Consider the following 18693-nt stretch of genomic DNA (forward strand, 5'->3'; position numbering starts at 1 on the left):
GAGTGATCAAATATCAGAACAAGTAGCCAAGAAAAGTAGTGGAATCTCCTTTATTAGAAAAAAAAGCAAAATTTACCTAGGAAAGAGCATGAGCAACATGATCTAATTGTAACTGCTGTGCAGAGAGTTGGACTCAAACTTCGGAGGACACTTACAAACTGAGCAAATCTATGTTTGTATGAGTTGAGGACAGTCCTGGTTGTCATTTGCTCTACAGACATTATCTGAAGTCAAATGCTTCACAGAGGTCATTCAAGGTCAGCCAGCTCTCATAGCCTGACCAGGGATCATCTCAAGTCAATCTCAGAGCCAATTATCTGTGCAAGGAGTCAGGTAAGGTCAATCACAGCTCTTATTTCCTGCCTAGCAGGTCATTTAAAGTCTAATTTAAATCCAGTGGATTTCACAGGGCTAATCTGAGGTCTACCTTAGTATCAATTCAAGGTGAAAACAGCCCTCATATTTTGCCCAGGGGTCATTTGAGGTTAACTTGAGATGAAACCAGTTGACAAGGGGATCATCCAAGATCAGCAAAGTCCTTGTGTGCTGTGTAGGAGTCATTTGAAGTAACCCTGAGATCCATTTAGCTGCTTAGAAGTCATTTCAGGCCAAATGGGTCTGCTTTTGCAACCTGGGGTCATTTGACATCAACGTGTGAGCCACTTACCTATTTGGGGATCACTTAAGGCCAGTCATCAGCCCCCATTTCCTTCTTAGGGGTAGTTTGAAATCAACTTGAGATACAGTTAGAGGCTGTAAGTGTCATCTGAGGTGAACATGAGGTCCAAGTACTTGTATGGGGTCATTTGAGGTTAACATGAGAGTCAATTAACCTGCTTGTGATCACTGGAGGTCACCACAGCTACTCAGGAAGGTGATCTGAGGTCAACTTGAGGTCTAAATAACTGCTATAAGTCGTCTGAGGTCAACCTCAGGGTCAATTAACCTGTCTAAAGTGGGGGTCATATGACACCATCATGAGGCCCAGGTATACACAAGGTGTTTGAAGTCAGCTAGGCTTTTGTTTGGAGCCCAGGATCATCTGAGGTCAACTTGACATTCAACTACCTCCACAGAGGTCCTTTAAGGTCAACACTGTTCTTATTTTGAGGAAGGGCAATCATTTAAGGTCAGCCTGAGAGCCAGTTAAGCTGCCAGGGTTCATCTGAGGTCAACCAGAGAGCCTGTTAGGGTTCATGTGACGTCAGTGCAGCCTTTGTTCAGTGCCTAGAGGTCTTTAAGGTAAACCTGAGATTCAATTAATGCTTGGTTTGTCATTTGAGGTCAGCTTGGTTCGCCATTTGGTACTACAGGGTCATTAGAGGTCAATCACAGTCCTTGTTTCCTGTCTGAGGTCACCTGAGTTCAATCTGAGATGCAACTCTCAGTGCAGGGTCATCTGAGGTCAATCCTCATGGTTGTGGCACAGATCAGTTCAGGTAAACATGAATTCTAATTACTTATGGGGGTCACTTGAGGTCAAATTGGCCTTATTCAAGCCCCAACGCTCATCTGAGGGCAACGTGCTAGCAAATTAGTTAAAAGGGGTCACCTAAGGACAACATGATATCCAATGATCTGCGTGGGGGTCATCTGAGGTCAATGCTGCTCTCATTTGATGCCTGGGGTCATTGAAGATCATCTTAAAACCCAATAAATTGCTCAGGGTTACCCTGGCCACTGTTTTTGTTCCACAAGTTATTTGAAGTCAAATTCAGAATCAATTAACCTGCACAGGAGTCATCTGAGCTCAACCTCAATTAGTCACACCAAATGATCATTTGAGGTCAGTCTGGCCTCCTTTGGTGTCCAGAGGTCACCTGAAGACCACATTTCCTTAGGGTCACTTAAGGCCAACCTTAAATCCAGTTAGTAGCACAGGGGTAATTTGTGGCCATCTCTAGCTTTCGTTTGCTATTGTGGTGTCTTTGCAGAGCTCCCTGGACCTCCCTTGCTCTCCTTGGTCAGTTGTTATGCAATGGGGACTTCTAAATTTATGTTCCCTCTCCCCAATCCCTTAATCTGATGCATAGAAGATATCTGAGATCCATTTTAGGCCTCTTCTCTCTTCACTGTTTTGTGGCCATATTCTGCCTCTATACTCTGCTAAGGTTCCTCACAGGTCAATCCCAGCCCTTTCGTGTCTCTCAAAGACTGAGAGTGGTTAGAGTCAGCTCTTTGGTACATTTTGGCTATTTAATCTCAGCTGCAGGCCTAATCTGAGGGGGTTGCCACAAGAGTTCAAATCTTACTCCCTAGGTGGGTACAGACTGGGATAATCTGTGGTCATCTTCTGCTTTTATTTTGACCAATAGTCAGTTGGGCTCAGTTGGATCCAACACTTTCACTTTGCTGCAGATTCAGGTGAGGTCAGGTCCTGGTTTGATTTGGGGCAACCTCTATAGTTTGAGTTTAATCTCAGCATTTATACTTTGCTTACTAGTCATCTCAGCTGACATCCATTTATGTATCTTGGAAGATGTTATACACAGCTAGCTACTAATCCAAGGTGCTCCACAGAGGTTATCTGAAACTGAATATTCTTCTAATTTCCTGGGTAGGATCTCACAGTCTTACCAAATTTTACTCTCCAGTGTATCATGAGGTTAAAGGTCAGAGTTGATTTAATGGGGTAGTTTCACCTAATTCATGTGACACAACAGTTTGCTGCTCAGATATTTTCAGAGGTCAGGTAATACTTCAGATCTCATAGCAGGGGTCAACTGAGGAGAAGCATCTCTTTTTTTTGTCAACAGGTGAGACAGTTTCCTGTTGAAATCAGGCCACCTGGTATGCATTGTACACGCAAATGGTCTATGTTTTAGTAGAGCCTGCCTCACACTGCAGACCACAGAAACAAGGTGATGTTGGCAGTACCTCTGCAGGATGAGAGTTCAGTCAAGAAAAACAGCAGGAGAAAGGCTCAGAAGTCAGAGACCGCTCTTTGCACCTCAACCTCCCCTCCTCTTCTATCTCCTCTTTCATCTCCTCCTCCATTCTGCCAGACCATGGGTATGTTGGACTGCCTGCACAGTGGCAAAACCCAAATTATGTTTGTTCAATGATATCCTGAGAAATGGAAGGCTTTAGCCATCTACCTAAATCCCTGACACGAAGAGCACAGCCAGGCTTCCTTTAGGCCCCAAAGTCACTACTTTTCTGCAGGGCTTTTCTCTGATTTTTCTTCTTTAATATCTTCAGCACTTTATCATAACCAAACACCAACATCTAAATAGACTCAGGTTATTTTAAAACACTAGTTTATTTGCCCTGTCCCTGCAAACAGAACTAATGCCAGGTAGGCAAATGAACAGAGCATTGCAGCTGCTTACACACTCTTCAATACCAAAGAGGAAAATAGCTTTTGTTTGATTTTAGACTGAAATTTTTCTTCCTTAGCAATAGTCACCATAAAATAGGGCATCAAACTGTCTTCCAGAATAATTCAAGATATAGCAAATACAGTAAAGAAAAGCTGAAAAGTGGTAACAGATCTTGCAAAAGGTCTAGCAACAACAGAAAGAGCTGACAACTCTGGTGTGATCAGAGTTGATGTGAAGGCCTAGGTCACTCCAGACAGGCTTTTCTTTACTTCCAGCAAAAAGTGACTGGCATCAGCATCCTAAGAATGGAGAACAGATATAAAAGGTAGCTGATATAAAATAACGCATTTTATAATGAAGTCAATGGAACTTTGTTCATTTATATCAGCTCCTTGTTTACACTAGTGGCTGTACAGGCTTCACAGACCTAGAATTAGAGTTAAAAATAAGACTGTCATATTAAAGTGATGATATTTATATTTCTTAAATCCACAACAGTGATTTGGTTTACTAACTACCAAGTTTTCTAAGATTCAAGCATTTATCTCAACTAAAAAAAAAATCCAAAGTTCATTGAGCATCTAATAAATTATTATCTAATAAATAAATAAACCATCTCATATAATATCTACTTTCTGCTTCTCTAAAAATAAATCTTTACATATGGGACAGGTGTAGAAATATCCTTGCTGAAAGCATATTGACTACAAGAACAGAAACTAATGATACTACACCATTAAAACAAAAGAGCTGGAAACTATATGGTAAATACAGAATTAATACCTGTTTATTACCTTGCGATTAAAAATAAAAATTTCTGCATTATTTTCTGTATGTTACTTTCACCTTTTTACCTTATTGCTTGAAAACATATTATTTATTTCATTCTACAACCATCAAGAACAGAAACATTTTGAAAATGTGTTTTTATTCTTTTGAAACAGTATGAAATCAATTGACAAAACCACAACAAATACAAGTCAATTTCCAGAAAATATAGATGTAATATCCCTTCTTTCTTTATTGCACTAACAATAAATTAATAACCCCAAATACACCACAATTATGAATAAAAGAAATGAAAAAAGCCTTCCCAAGAATGAGGTTTGTAATTTATGAGTATCTTTCATGTTTAAGCTACATCTCCAATGCAGTAGCTGCCAGAAACACATTTTGCTTTGAGTAATCTCAACTGAATTCCTAAGTAAGCTTCTTTTAAGCTCATATTAAAATGTGAGTTTATAAATCCTTTGGTTTTTTGTTGTTTTTTTCCTCAGAACTTTATTGCCTGACTTATTTGACCAAAGTAAGCAGGACTTTTCCTGAACCCACCAGAAGTATAAAATAAATTCCTGAATGTGCTTTTAAGAAAAAAAAAAAAAAAAAAAAAAAAAAAAAAAAAAAAAAAAAAAATTGAAACTATCAAACTACAGTTTGACATGCAAGATTTCCTCTTCCACACTCGTCATCAAGCAGCTAGAGAAAGAACCCTGTCCTCCATATCTTTCATTCCACATGCACCATAGTTTCAGTATGGGGCTTATTGCTGTTCCCGTTAAAGGCTGCTGGGTTTTTTTCATGTTTTCAGTGGGCATGGACTTCAATCTCAGGTCAGTATTTAGATATCAAAAGACAATTTAAAGAATGTACAGAATAACTTTTTCAAATTATTTTCATTCTAATTTATTACTGAACTATGACAAAGTTGGGGAGGGAAGTTTACCCTAAACTTTACAGTTTAGGGAAATGTGAATCAACCCTTCCAAAAAAGTGCAAAAAGAAAGATGAGGCAAACCAGCAGAATAACTGGAATTTTTCAACTTAGTGTCTCCATGCATGGAAAATTAGTATCTTGCAAGGTCCCCAATTTGAGGGAAAGGTAGTATGTACCTTGATGGGTACAAAACGAGTAAGATGAATCCATGCTTAGCTATATACTGTAAGAATTCTCCCATGTATTGCCATGAATGCAGAAGCCACTCTTGAAGGGAACAGGAGGGTTGTTAAGAAAAGACCATCTGAAGTATCACTTGTGCCTATCTTCAAAACTTAAAAAGAAACAAAAGGTACTCAGGCCCAGCCTGGCGTGGAGTTTATTTTTTTGTGTCTAATACATACGTGTTCAGAATTTATGGCAATGATGGAAGAAAACACTATCAGGGCAGGACTTAAATTGTCCTTGGCTTTATTTATGTGTCATTTAACTTAACTGAATTTAAAAGCATATTAACAGTTAGAGAACATTTAGAGAAAGTCCTGTCTTTAAAGTAGATGTGTATGCATGTAAGTACATATCTCCCTAAAGCCAGATTTTAAGATAGTAATCACTAGAAGCAGAACTACTACTTTACCAGCAAAGGGATCAAAATGCACCATCATTCTGTACAGATGCAATTAGACAATCTTTTTCACAGACAAGTTAAGCCTTCTGATACATTGAATTGCTTCCAAAAAAGCCAGAAGGAATTATATTTTTTTGCAAAATGAATAGTATAATCTAATAGGGAGAAAGGAGGGGGTTTTCCACAAAAATAACCTTATAAAACTATTTTTAAAAAAGATAAAAAGCAAGAAGAATCTGTTCAAGACGCTCTCAGGTACTGAAGGCATCTGAGCTGAACATGGTGCAGGTGATTATTTCAATACCATCATCAATATCATAAACACTACAAAAACTGGGAACATATAACTTCTAATTCATATTTGTACACAGACATTTTCTAAATATACCAAATAGTCCCCTTACACATTAAAATTTACTATCAGCTGTGGTGGAAATATGATTTTGTTTCTTATTCAAGCATAAAGTTTTCTGTTGACTTACATTTCAAGATTAGGTATTTCTACTCAATTCGAAAGTACAAAGTTGCTTTAATGATAGATGTAATCTGTAATACAACATTAGTTGTATCAGAAATATTTCTGCTGAGCACTTCATTTCAATCTTTATTCTAGAAAAATAATATTGCACATAATTGATTTTTGTGTTTTGTGAACTTCTACTGAGATCGGACTACATCAATAGAAACAGATGCAGATGCTGCAAAAGCATACATATAATTGCACCGCTGTTACACAAAAATTCTACACACAGCCTGAAATAGACAGTAAGAAATTGCATACCAAATGAAATGTATTATTCTTTGTGACTTCTAAAATCTTTGTTGCCAATTACAACTCTAAAACATTCTGAAGCTAAAATATTATAAAGGTAGGCAGGTCCTGGTTAAAAGTTGAATCACATTGAAGGTTATTCTTTATGTTTGTGTTAAAGATCATAGATTTATCAATTTCATCAACTCAAAATGTAGGTCAAATAATCTAAACGTTCATTGTTCACCATTCTCTTGATATGTGAAAAGAATTTAAGGTAAAGCTCCCACAAAATTTTTCAGTCTACCTGCTATATCATTGACTGTTGTTTAAACCACTAATTCATTACTCACATTCTTGGATTGTCTCTGTATCAAAATCAACAATAAAGAGAAAGAAATATTTCTGCAATTTCCTGGAGAGCCTCCTATGCCCAAAGAAAAGTGAGCAAGGGGCTGAATGGACTCAGCCTCTGAAAATGAATGATTTGCATGTGTGTATGCATTCAGTTTACTGAATACATTTACTAAAGAGCAGAGACAGAAACATCAAATCACTCCCCCTTGGAAATATACTTGTCACAGTTATTTTCCTGAGAAAACACAATTTGGAACCATAATCCCCATTTGAAAAAAAAAAAAAAAAAAAAGAGCCACTGATGAGACAGTTCATCCAGCTAAGGGATGACCTGCTCCTGGCTATTCATTGAACTGTATGAGAAAGATCAGCATAAAAGCACAGAAGTGGAGTAAATAATTTTTTTTTATTCCTTGCCTATAGGGTCTCTCGAGGGCAGACAGATGCTGCACTGAGACACTGCATTTTGTTCTTTTGGACTGACCCATGGCAGCGATAAGGGGAAGGGTTTTGAGCACAAACACATAGGCTCTGCTCACAGCCACCGCTTCACAGCCGCGTGTCATACTCCAAAGGCTCGTCTGCATCATCAGCTTCTCTGGTGCTTGTCTCCATTTCTGTTTCGAAGGCTGGACTGAACCTTTCCAGTGTGTAGTCATTTCTTCTCAAATCTATGGCAAAAAAATAAATTCAATGATGCAGCCAAATAAATGTTTGAAAAGCGCGCACACCCCAGGCAGTGTCCAACCCAGTGACTGGTGGCAGCCTGTTAGCTCTTTCCAGGAGGAAAAAAATCAGCAGCACAGCACATCAGGGCCAGGGGGATGAGAGCCCTGGGGGGACCCAAAATGGTGTGAGCTGATATGAATGAACCTTCCCTGACTGTATTCATTCAGCTGATTTTCCCCTCTATTATCTCTAGCTGCCACAGACACAAATAATAAAACACAATAACACTGCGGTTTCTGTTTCAGAATCAAACAGCAATTATTACTCCATGTAGGCACTGAAAGGAAGGAGCTTTCCCCTAGAAAAAAATAAGTGGGTGGAAATTCATCCAGAATAGCAATCTATTTTGGCTTTGAATCTTTTAACTCTGCTCCACATCAAACAGAGGCACATTCTATCAAATCTAACATGAAAAACAGGCAATCCAGCTAAGCAGAAGTAAGGGCTGCAGTGTATAGAACCCTATCCCAGGGCCAGGAAACCTCCAGTGACTTTTTCCCTGGCCAATGCATTGCCAATTTTTAGATTGTTACTCTTTGTCATTCTAAAAATTATTGCTTATGTTATCTGTAGCTGTAGTGATGACCCTGGAAAATGAGCTGCCATTTTGCAAAGCAAAGGAAACAATTCAATGGGTAGTTTTCATGCTGAATGCTAACATCAGGTTGATAGGCTCCAACCCTTACACAGTTGCTGGGCAAAAGAGCAAGGTAAAAGAGCAATATGCTAACATCCGGCTTTGCACAGAGAGAGTGTCTGCTATGCTCTCGGCTCAAGAGAATTTTGGTGTTTGAGTTACAGCACGTCTAGGCCTTTACTTCCTTGCACTTAAAAAGTTATACATAGATTAAAAATTAATCTTTACTTTGCATACCAGGAAGTTTCAGCCTCCTGCAGCAAGAGTTACAACGATGCTTTGTGATGAAGTTTCTTATTGCACCTTCTCCTAGGTTTGCTGGTCCAAATACCATCTTTCCAGATCTAAAAGAAATATTATTGAATAATGAATGAACTCTAAATAAAGCCATTGTAGGGGTCAGAGATAATGATGTTTTGCATTTTTTAAATCAGAGATGTTAGCCCTTCGTATAAAGATAATCAAAGCTCAGCATACATCACAAATTTCTTAGCTCTGGGACACAAAACCTGTCAATTCTGGTAAAGTATTAGCCTACATATACCCCACCCTACTTTTTCTTCCTGCTGCATATCAGAGATGCTCTAAAGGGAGACAGGGTAGACCCAGAAGTTCCTACTGAAAAGCTCAAAGAAAATTGGGCCACAGTGACATTTAGACAACATACACCAGAATATGAGTGATGCAGCCACCGTTCATTCTCATCAAGCAAATAGTTTGGTTGAGGGTTTTGATGGTAGGCACCTGGGAACAAACCAGCACTAGCAAGGACTTACTTTTACCTTATTTAAGAACAGAAAGCCAAAAGCAAGCAGTGCCCTAGTCACATCAATATGCAGCATAGAAAAAACCCACAGCACACTGCTGACAAGCAAGGCTTTAAAATGTATTGGCTTCTTCCTATGCTCATTTCCATGCGTCTGCACTCAGGCCAATTCAGCAATGTTACTAGGGGATCCATTTGTGGAAGTGTATTGCATATTCTGAATGAAGCTGACACAATTACAAACAGAAGCAAGCTATACCCACACATTTATTAGAAGTACTACATAATTATGACAAATTCTTAATGTTGTCTGAAACATCAGTGTTCGTTAATTTTAATATTGCTCCACCATTATGCTTAAGAATTTAACTGACATTCTAGACATCACGGAACACAGCACACAAGAAACACTTCCAAAGAAACTTTATGAATGCTAGTATTTTATTTTAATGATATGCAGAGTGGAAACAACATGTTTTAAAATCTGAAATCAAATACAGCTCTGAGAAGCCATAGAAAAAGATTTTAACTCTCTCAAATCTATCTATAATCCACACTAACAAAATATATTCTCTCTGAAGAGAGCAGTTTTCAAATATGACACTCTGCCCTTTCATGCAGGAGAAAAGCAATGATTAGCCAAAGCTACTATAGAAAGCTTAGTGTCTCTCTAATTTCTGGCAGACACTAAAGACTATCTGTCTCCTGGATCATCTGAAGGACTCATCTAATCAGCCCTTTTCTGCAAATTAGTACATCAAAGGCGGCAAGAAGTGAAATATTTTTTAAGTGCCATATATACACTTTAAATCACATGATACTATATAGTTACTTCTATCCCTTATTATAATCTGGTAAAATGCCAGCAAGAATAGAACATGCTTAAGTATTTGCTTGGGCAGGCATAGGAAATGGAAGAGACTTCAGTAACTCTAAGGCTACAGAACCACTCTGATGCTTCCTCTGATCTAACTGTTATTCCATGAAAAGTGTAGCAAATAGCAGAAGTCAGACTGACAATTTTCTCACTCTGTTGTGAGATAAACAGGGATACTGACTGCAACATATGTGAAGTGATCTCTCCTCTTTATCCAGCACTGACGGTCGTTCAAGAGGAATACTGCATTTAAATTTGGAAAACTGTTTCAAGAAATATAAATTGGGGAAATAACAAGAATGACCAGCAGTGTAGAAATCATGACATACATGAAAAGATTAGGGGATAGCCTAAAAATAATTAATAAATAAATAAATAAATAAGCTGAAGATAATGATAACTATCTTTGAGCTTATAGAAATTTTTTTCTCTATGTCAACAGCACACAGGACCAGAAAGAAATGTTTCAAGGAAATCAGGAAAGAACTTTCAGACAGTAATGATAGCAAAGTTTTTAAGGGGAAGTTTTTAAGGTCATCCTTGGAATACCTTAAGACTTGCCTGTACAAGACCTGGAGCAGAAGAAAAACCAGCTGAACACTTTGAGTCCCTTCTAACTCTACAAATGTTTTCTAAACAAGGTCACTCTCCTGGTTATTCAAGGTATGATTTTGTCTCCAAGGAGAGAAAAATACCGAGCCCAGCTTTCCTATTTCACAAGCACGTGCATTAAGTTGAGCTAATGGGCTTAAAAAACCATGTTCCTCCCTTTGTGCAGGATCTTATCTAATAGTTATGCTCCATAAATGCCTACCAGATTGTACCAGAGTGGTCCTGGCTGGCAGGCAGGTAGCACAGACTGTGCTGATGCAAAGAGTGCTCCTTAAAGCACAGAGCTACAAATGCTCAAAGCAGACAATAAGACATTTACAGGGCTTTACTGATGGAAGGTAAAGGACTGGAAGGGTGTGTGGGGGCTTCATGGCAAGTAGCACCTTTCCAGGGAGGTGTTCAATTCATTTCTTCAGTATGTTTTTGTAGATTTAGCCTCCAGTGCACCTGTTTCATTTGTGCAAGTTTCTACAGCAGAAGTTCAGTTCATGCAGATGTTTTGTCTACCGCCAGCAATTCAGCTGTAAATTGTTTGGCTGAAAGTGCACAGCTTGGTCAATATTCAATAGATTTGTTCCTCAAAACACATGCTAATGTGTAGCTTCAGAGAACATGGTCTCCCCTTGTTAACAAACCCTTCAGCCTATCACTATCTGCTTGAGAGCTTTCAAAACGGAGATTAAGAGACCTAGCACCTCTGACTCCTCCTTTTCGCATGTTTGTAATAAGATTTTTGACTGCCGGCACCCTTTTTCTCACCTCTCTCAGCAGGCCTAATGCATTAGTTCTTTCCAATTTGAAACTCAGCCCACTATTTTCTTCATCTCTGAATCTGCTTTACAGACACTCCGCACCTAGTGCTTGTGAAAGCTTTACCCGTGTGGGCTTTGTTGTGGATCTGGCAAGTAGTACGTGCTAAAAAGAGCATCCAGAGTACTGCTTATGAGGCAATTCTTCCCACCTTGGGTGGTACAGGAGTCTGCAGGGACTACACTGTGTCATGACCTTGTTGCTGTACCTCAATTACTTCTGCTTTTAAAGGAAATCTTTTATGAACATTATACCCACATCATTTTATCACTTCGTACATCCTATGCAGTGCACGTGGCCAGATCTTCAATTATGTTAAATATCCATGAACTTACACAGATTTACATCAGCTCAGGATCTGTCTGAGATGTCACAGTATCAGGCATACTTTCCAAACAGAGCTGTTATTTTTGTCTCGGTACTCTATATAAAACCAAGACACAATACACTATCACAGAGCTAGAGGTCACATTTTGCCATTACAAAGTTCATTTCAAAACAGTATGCAGGATGCATGAAAGAAAAGACTCATTACAAGATAATGACATGAGCCACTAAATCAGTGGAATTAAAGAAGCAAAACATAAATAATTTAACCATAAGTTGTGCTAAAATTTGAATCAGCCCCGTCAGTCAGATGCCATTTTCTCCCGGGCTTCTAAGAGAAAGTGAGCTCAAAGCAACTTTTGAGGCAGTGCACAGGTTTTGATTAAGAATCTTAGCTACAAATGAAAAGTTAAAACAGATCTTGCTACTGCCAGAAATGTTTCTTGTGTAAGCAAATGAAGGTTAGAGCAAAGACAGTGATTTTACATTGTTATTGTTATTACTATTTTAGAAAGTGTTTCTTAGAATTGGGTATCTGCTAGCTGTTTACAGAATTTATCCACCATTTCACTGCCTTATTCCTTCAGATCTCCAAATCAAAACAATATAGTTTCACAACTTGCTGTTCTGAAGATTTCCCTGAACATAAGAAAATCAAGCTGGTTTTGATTAATTAATCAACACTTGCTCTTTAACTAGGACTTGACTGTTTTGCAGATGATAAAAAACAAAGTAACAAAAAGTTCTGAAAATAAGATCTGTGTGATCAAATTTTAGTAAGCATGACAAAATCATTTAATGACAAGAATAATCCAGAAGGATGCTAATAAACATAAGCTTCAAGATAATGTAGATAAATATTTTTACTTTAAAAAGGATAGGATGAGTTGCCATGTGAAGTACTGTGGTCAATGACTGGCCACAGTCTTCAGTAGTAACGATTACAGTTAATGCTACCACTGATATAAATAATCCACTTGAACAGTAGCAAACCAGACTTTTATACATCTTTAGCAATACCTTAAAATGTTTGCCAACATCTGTGAACAACTACTTGATTGACCTCTCTGCCTCTCTATCAAGGCTATCCTTGTGCTTTTGTCACAGCCCTATGACCTACTTAGGGCAAAGACTTTGTGAGGTGCTCAGCATATTTTTGATGTCGCTTCCAAAATAAATATTACATGGCCAGTACACCTACATTCATAATTAAACATTCATACAACATTAATACAGTCATTTATTACTAATCTTATTAATGAAATATTAATAATAGTCCCAGAACTATGAACTTGCTTTTAAATTAACTTGTTTTGAGTTCTAGGCGAGTCATCTGATTTTTCTATAGTCAATTGCCTTTCGTATTAAACCAGACTATTCATATTTATATCTTCCTTCCTTCCAAACATGAGACACCCCTTCAAACAGGCGACATGAGCTGAGCAAGAGGGATCCAAGCTGAGCACAAGACAGTGTAAAGGCAGGGATGCCACTGCACAGCTGGACTGATGTGTGGGTTTAGGAAGACTCCTTGGAGAATAGGACTCTGCAGGACAGCAACCATCAACACCAAATGCAGGACAGCAAATACAAGCGAGGAGCAAGGTCGCAGGATGGGAGAATGGCCATGGTTCTGATTCTGAGATCTGATGCAGGAAGGCAGACTGCTACTTCTGTCTAGCGTCTCTAGTTTTTGTAACTTTCCACACATGATTTACCATGTCCATATCACAGCTCTGAAATTGTAACGTGCAGTATGCTTAAATGCACCACTAGGAGTTATTGGAAACGTCAGAGATCCAGTGGCCCTCTCCTCATCCTCTTAAGCCATTGTGGCCCCATATACTCCATGAAACAGTGCCCCACCAGGTAGGGGAAACCAGACTGCCACAGTTAAGCTACTGATGACATCCTTCAGTGCAAATTTGTGAAGACACTTACAGGGTCTTCCATCTCCAATTCCTGCTCTCCCTGCATAGCCCTGGAAAACTCCTGTGCTCCCAGCACAGCAACACAGATGGTCCCCACCACCTTTCATACACTGCTCACCACGTACTGGGAGCTGGGACACTTACAGCCCCCCCAAGTCCACAGCGGAGGACATAGTCTCTCAATTGCCATCATAGCTTCATTTAATCCAAACACCATGCGAAAAATAATTAAATCTCTCACACAACTCATAAAAAAACACCCTAAGTATACAGACTGTTGGCAAAACATCTGAAGTGAATGATAATTTTATCAGAAAGAAACCTACTTTTTGTCTTCAGGTTTAATCACAGATGGATCGGTAAGGTTTTCCCCGACACCTACAGCAAAATCAACAGTGTGTGTTACAAAGGAAGGTAGTCACAATTTCATATCTGGCACTTAAAAGTGTAATTATCCATTTTATTTGTAGATCATAAAGTGTTATAAAGTGGTCATGAGTTAAAAAGAAAATGCTATGCGTATAAAAATCTGTTAAGTACTGGCAGACATATAGAATTCTTATTACAGTCTTGAGTTCAACTGTTTTGAGTTTTATTTATATATAGATGGAAGGCTTATGCAAATGCACTAAATACTATGCTGAAACTCAATTAAGCAAAATGTGACCAACCATAAGACTGCTATTTAATTTGGAGAAAAGGTATTAATCAGATGTGGATCTTACTGATACCAATAGACCTACTCTCAGATACATGTTCTCTTCCAGGTAACAAACACAGTAAGTCACAACTTCATGATTTGCAAATGCTTGGGTCTGTTATCCCTTTTTTCTTCTGGATGGCCATGAAAGCATGTTAAATAAATAATTTTATTATGATACCTGAACGCCAATACCTACATTGCATTTTTCCCCAAACTAATGACATACTACCATTTTACCAAAAAGCTCTCTTTTTATATCTGAGGAAATCGTTGTGCTTTTGCACTAACGAAAAAGTCCATGATCATATGATATGCAATTATTTCTATTTCAATAGGCCACCGGTGGTAAATTTATATTCTGCAACAGACACCAGTAAAAATTATGGAAATAGCATATTGTGATTGAAATACCCCCAAATTGCAATACTCTTCAATGAAGGTCATTTTTCTTGATGTAAATTAGACAAAATATGGTGCATATGTATGCAGAGGTGGCCCTGGTATTATGCAGTAAATGATAATAGACATTAAACCTATTAGAACTCCAAGGGGAGCAGCCCCTGAACTTTTCCTAAACTCCAGATTAGAGAACTACAAGATAAATACAAGGCCAAAACTAGAGCAAATTTCAGTTTGTTTGAGATGGAAACTGAAGCTCCAGTCTTGATGAGATTTACATAGATGTTTAAATTCTCCACGTTTGAGCCAACACAGTTGGTCTGGAACTGTCGAAAATTGTATAATAAACTCCAGCAAACTTCAGACAAATTCTAGTAAGTTATGGTGAAGACACACTTACTCTTTCTGTATTTTTTTTCATGTGCATCTAAAATCAAATGAAGGCAAGGATGGAATTATAGGTTTATTTTGCATAATAAGCATGTCTTTTTGTAATTCGCAGCTTCTGGATGCTGTAAAATGTAAATATGTTAAGTCTCTGTCTACCCATACACATTTCCCTTGACAGAAATGACAAACAATAGTGTTTATACTGTTTGATGAGTGCTGTTCATCTTCTGAACATTGTCAACTGTTTTATCTCTTTAAAATATGCCATGTTCCCACTTACACATGTACGGTAAAGTGATCACATGCTCTTTGAAGGAGTCACCAGACTTTGTGAACAGCATTCAGGCTTGCAGCTTATGTAAACTGCTTACAGATTTATTAATATGAAAAATGAAAAAATACAGATAGCAGTTCGCACTCTTCTGACAGATGTACACTTACATTAAATGTGCATATATACACAGGTATGCTTGAATCTCTGTATTATTTCTATATCTTAATAAAAGTAACCTAACTGTGGAGCATTTTTTTGGAGCTGGATGAAATGTTCTTGCACACTTTATCTACCTGCTCTTTTGCCCATTCAGCCCAGACGTATCTGAAGCCAAATTGTTTTCCCATTACACCTACATTAATCTAGAGTGTTTCCGTGGATACTCATCTATCAGTGCTGCACAACAGATATCCAGGGTTTTCTCGAGCTGCACCAGTATGTAAATGAGAACAGAATTTAGCCTATTCCTCAGATTAAATTCTCTTTTGAGAGAATTGCTTTTCATTGGGTTTCAAATAGTGATCCTGTGCTAGCAGTCACCTTGCAAATCCAGGACAAGGAGCTCCCCACGGGTGTAGACGTAGGTCCAGTGAGAGAAGGCCAGCATCAGCTCTTCCAGCAAGCTGCTGGGAGTAATCTCGTCTCCATTGTTGTTGTTGTATTTCCGAAACTCACCAGTCATGTACTTCTCAATGGTCAGCCACTGGTTCGCTGAATGGCAGTAGATGAGGAAAACTTCCAGGAACCTGTAGATATAAATGCTGCCTATCAGGAGCTGGCAGGGTAATGAACCTCCTCACAGTCAGCACACGGCATGATGCAAAGTAAACATACCAAAAGGAGGACACAGCTTCCCCTAGCTGGAGTGTTTTGAACAGCAGGAGGTACCAAATGGTGGGCAGCACAAAGGCTTTCTCGGTTGGGTAACTCTCAAAACAAAGCACTTGATCAGAAAGTATGGTTTATGGACAAACAACACAATCTGTTACTCCAGCCCCCTGTAAATGAGCTCTATCAAATTTCCTTATGTTCATTGTATAAAAGGCAATTCTTGCTTAAGTCTAAGGAACAGTGTTATAAAGAAGCTTATTTTGGCATGACATGTAGCTATAAAGACAAAATTCAAAGCTGCCTATGTTTCCTCTTAAAAGGTTGATTAACTGTCATTAGACTGTCTAAGTAGCAGGTATTTCAACCCAGTATACAAAAGAAAGCTGCACTAGACCTGGGACACAGCTGAGAAGAGAAACCGTTGGCACCTAATACTTAAAGACACTGATTTTTACCTTGGCGTATAGGGAATAGTATGAGGCTTCACTTGATTGAAGGTATAGATTAATTTCTGGGCAGCCCTTTGCTGTTGGATCTCCTAAAGAAAATAACGCAATAAACATTACTTCCATTTGCATGAAGAGTGGTGCCATGACTTTGTCAAAACAAACAAACAAACACTTGATTGTATACTGTTTATAAATGGGAGACATATCTTCCTCAAAACCTTTTTTCTTTCCAAAAGATAACATCACATCACATCAACCATGCTGAAGACATTCACATGTAAGCAACATAACATTTAAGGCACATCAGGCTAGAGCAGTCAGGGTGCCTTCAAGTCTGAACTCACCCTCAGGCAGAGATGTAACACTGTGCCATCATGAAAGATCTTTTGCCAAGTCTGAACCACCTCTGGCAGAAAAGACTTCACAATAAATACTTGTCCCAACTTTAATATATCATTCTCAGACCAAGTACAAATGACCTTCATGGCCCTCCGCAGACCCCCATCCATCTCCTCCTGAGACAAGACTTGGATCATCGCTGCCATACCACGCTGGGACCAGGAAGACATGCTTTTATCAAGGTTCATAGGTGAACTTTCTTCTAGCCGATAGACCGTCACTTCCTCTCCAGCTTAAATAAAAGGAAATTTTGTTAGCAGAAGTCACACATTGCAGGAACAGAAGAGAACTGCATTTTGATTTGGTATCTTAAAATAACATACCACTTTACATACCTTTGTAAGCTACACTTTAAAAGAGCTTTTTTTATCATTACTGTTCATCTGTGTGAAAACTCCCCCAGCCTAAATATACACTACTTACTACATACATTCCACTTAAGATCTACTGTGATAACAAAAGTGGTCCAAAGACCTTGTATTAAGCCTCTAAACAGAGATGAATTTAAGACCTCCTGCACACTTCCACGCAAAGCTTATTGATTTATATAGACCAGAATATCAATCAATCACATTTGCCACAGCTTTTTAAGTACTTAAAGATGGTTGAGCTTTAAAAGTAGATATTTTTAAAGGGTTACCATTTTATCTCCAGTGTGTGAACTTTATATATCCTGAGTCTGGCTCCCCCTGTTCATGTACTTATGTGTACAAACATACACAGCTCATAATAGTTATCAGCTACCAAATTAAAGAGCTGGAGAGTGCCACCTTTTGACACAAACAGAGAGCTGAGTTGTTTCAAAAGTGGTGACTTGGCCACAATGAGCCAAGGAAATTAGATTGAAAAGGACATGACTTTCTATGGAGAAAGGAATCCTAGGGGAACAAGCTAAAGCAAATTAACCGGAAGTTTACATGTTTGGTGTTTTAAACTAAGATTTGTCTTTTTCCTAGAAATTCCAATGTTATTTGTACTGCTCAAAATTTCAGATGTTATGTTCCTGCTAATAACATTTTTCTGAAAGCTGAACAAACCTGGTGAGCTTTAACTCAGTCACACTCCGTCTCCCTATATAGTTGTAAAAGCATTCCTCTTGCAGCATAAGTGAGACACCTTTCTGTTGCCATTATTTGTAACTAGCAAAGTGGACCAATTTTTTAAACCTTGCTTTCCTTCTTGCAACTCATACTATTTGCAATGTTAATTCGTAAGAAACAGGTTTTCACTGGCAAGTGTGATGAGGTAACTACATCTGCAAAATAGCAAAGAATGGTATAAGGAAGGACAAACTGGATTGAGATTAGTAGATTTCCTCCCTGCTCCCGAGCCTACCTTCACCAGTTAGCACAAATGTAGATGCTGTTGAATGCCATAATTTGCATACATTTTAATTTAAAATAAAGCAATGGAAAAGCCAGTGTCTTACAGAAAAGACAGACACTTGAATAAAGATACTATAACTAGACACACTTTTTAATCTTACATTAATTCTTCATTTTATTATCTTTTAACAATTTAATACCTAGAAAGGTGTCTCCTGGGAGCTTCAGGATTAGAATGTTCAATATGCTCACAGCTATATTAATTATCTGCAGCAATCTGGTCCCAAGAAATCCTATGATGCTGCAAGTATCAGCAATTAGTTGCTGTGAGACAAAATATTCTACCCGTTGAAAAGAAGGCACCTAGATCTCAAGTGTCTAGAGGCAGAGCTTCTGCTGCTGTAAGACCATACTGCACGCTAATTTCAGAAGTCTTCCAAACTATTTATGTATTATTCTCT

General features: G+C 38.4%; 1 protein-coding gene across 1 annotated transcript in view; it reads right to left on the reverse strand.

The window, feature by feature from the left end:
- Positions 1 to 4124: 4124 nt before the first annotated feature.
- The window catches only part of TRPM6 (transient receptor potential cation channel subfamily M member 6), an 88873-nt gene continuing 74304 nt past the window's right edge, over positions 4125 to 18693 (reverse strand). Inside the window, exons 34-39 of the mRNA XM_075739251.1 lie at positions 16853 to 17139; positions 16515 to 16597; positions 15769 to 15974; positions 13789 to 13840; positions 8377 to 8483; positions 4125 to 7444 (exon numbers count right to left, since the gene is read on the reverse strand). Coding sequence (XP_075595366.1) covers positions 7323 to 7444; positions 8377 to 8483; positions 13789 to 13840; positions 15769 to 15974; positions 16515 to 16597; positions 16853 to 17139 — 857 coding nt within the window. The 3' untranslated portion in view covers positions 4125 to 7322. The remainder of the gene's footprint in view (positions 7445 to 8376; positions 8484 to 13788; positions 13841 to 15768; positions 15975 to 16514; positions 16598 to 16852; positions 17140 to 18693) is intronic.

Source organism: Balearica regulorum, chromosome Z (assembly GCF_011004875.1).
Source record: "Balearica regulorum gibbericeps isolate bBalReg1 chromosome Z, bBalReg1.pri, whole genome shotgun sequence".
Classification (NCBI taxonomy): domain Eukaryota; kingdom Metazoa; phylum Chordata; class Aves; order Gruiformes; family Gruidae; genus Balearica; species Balearica regulorum.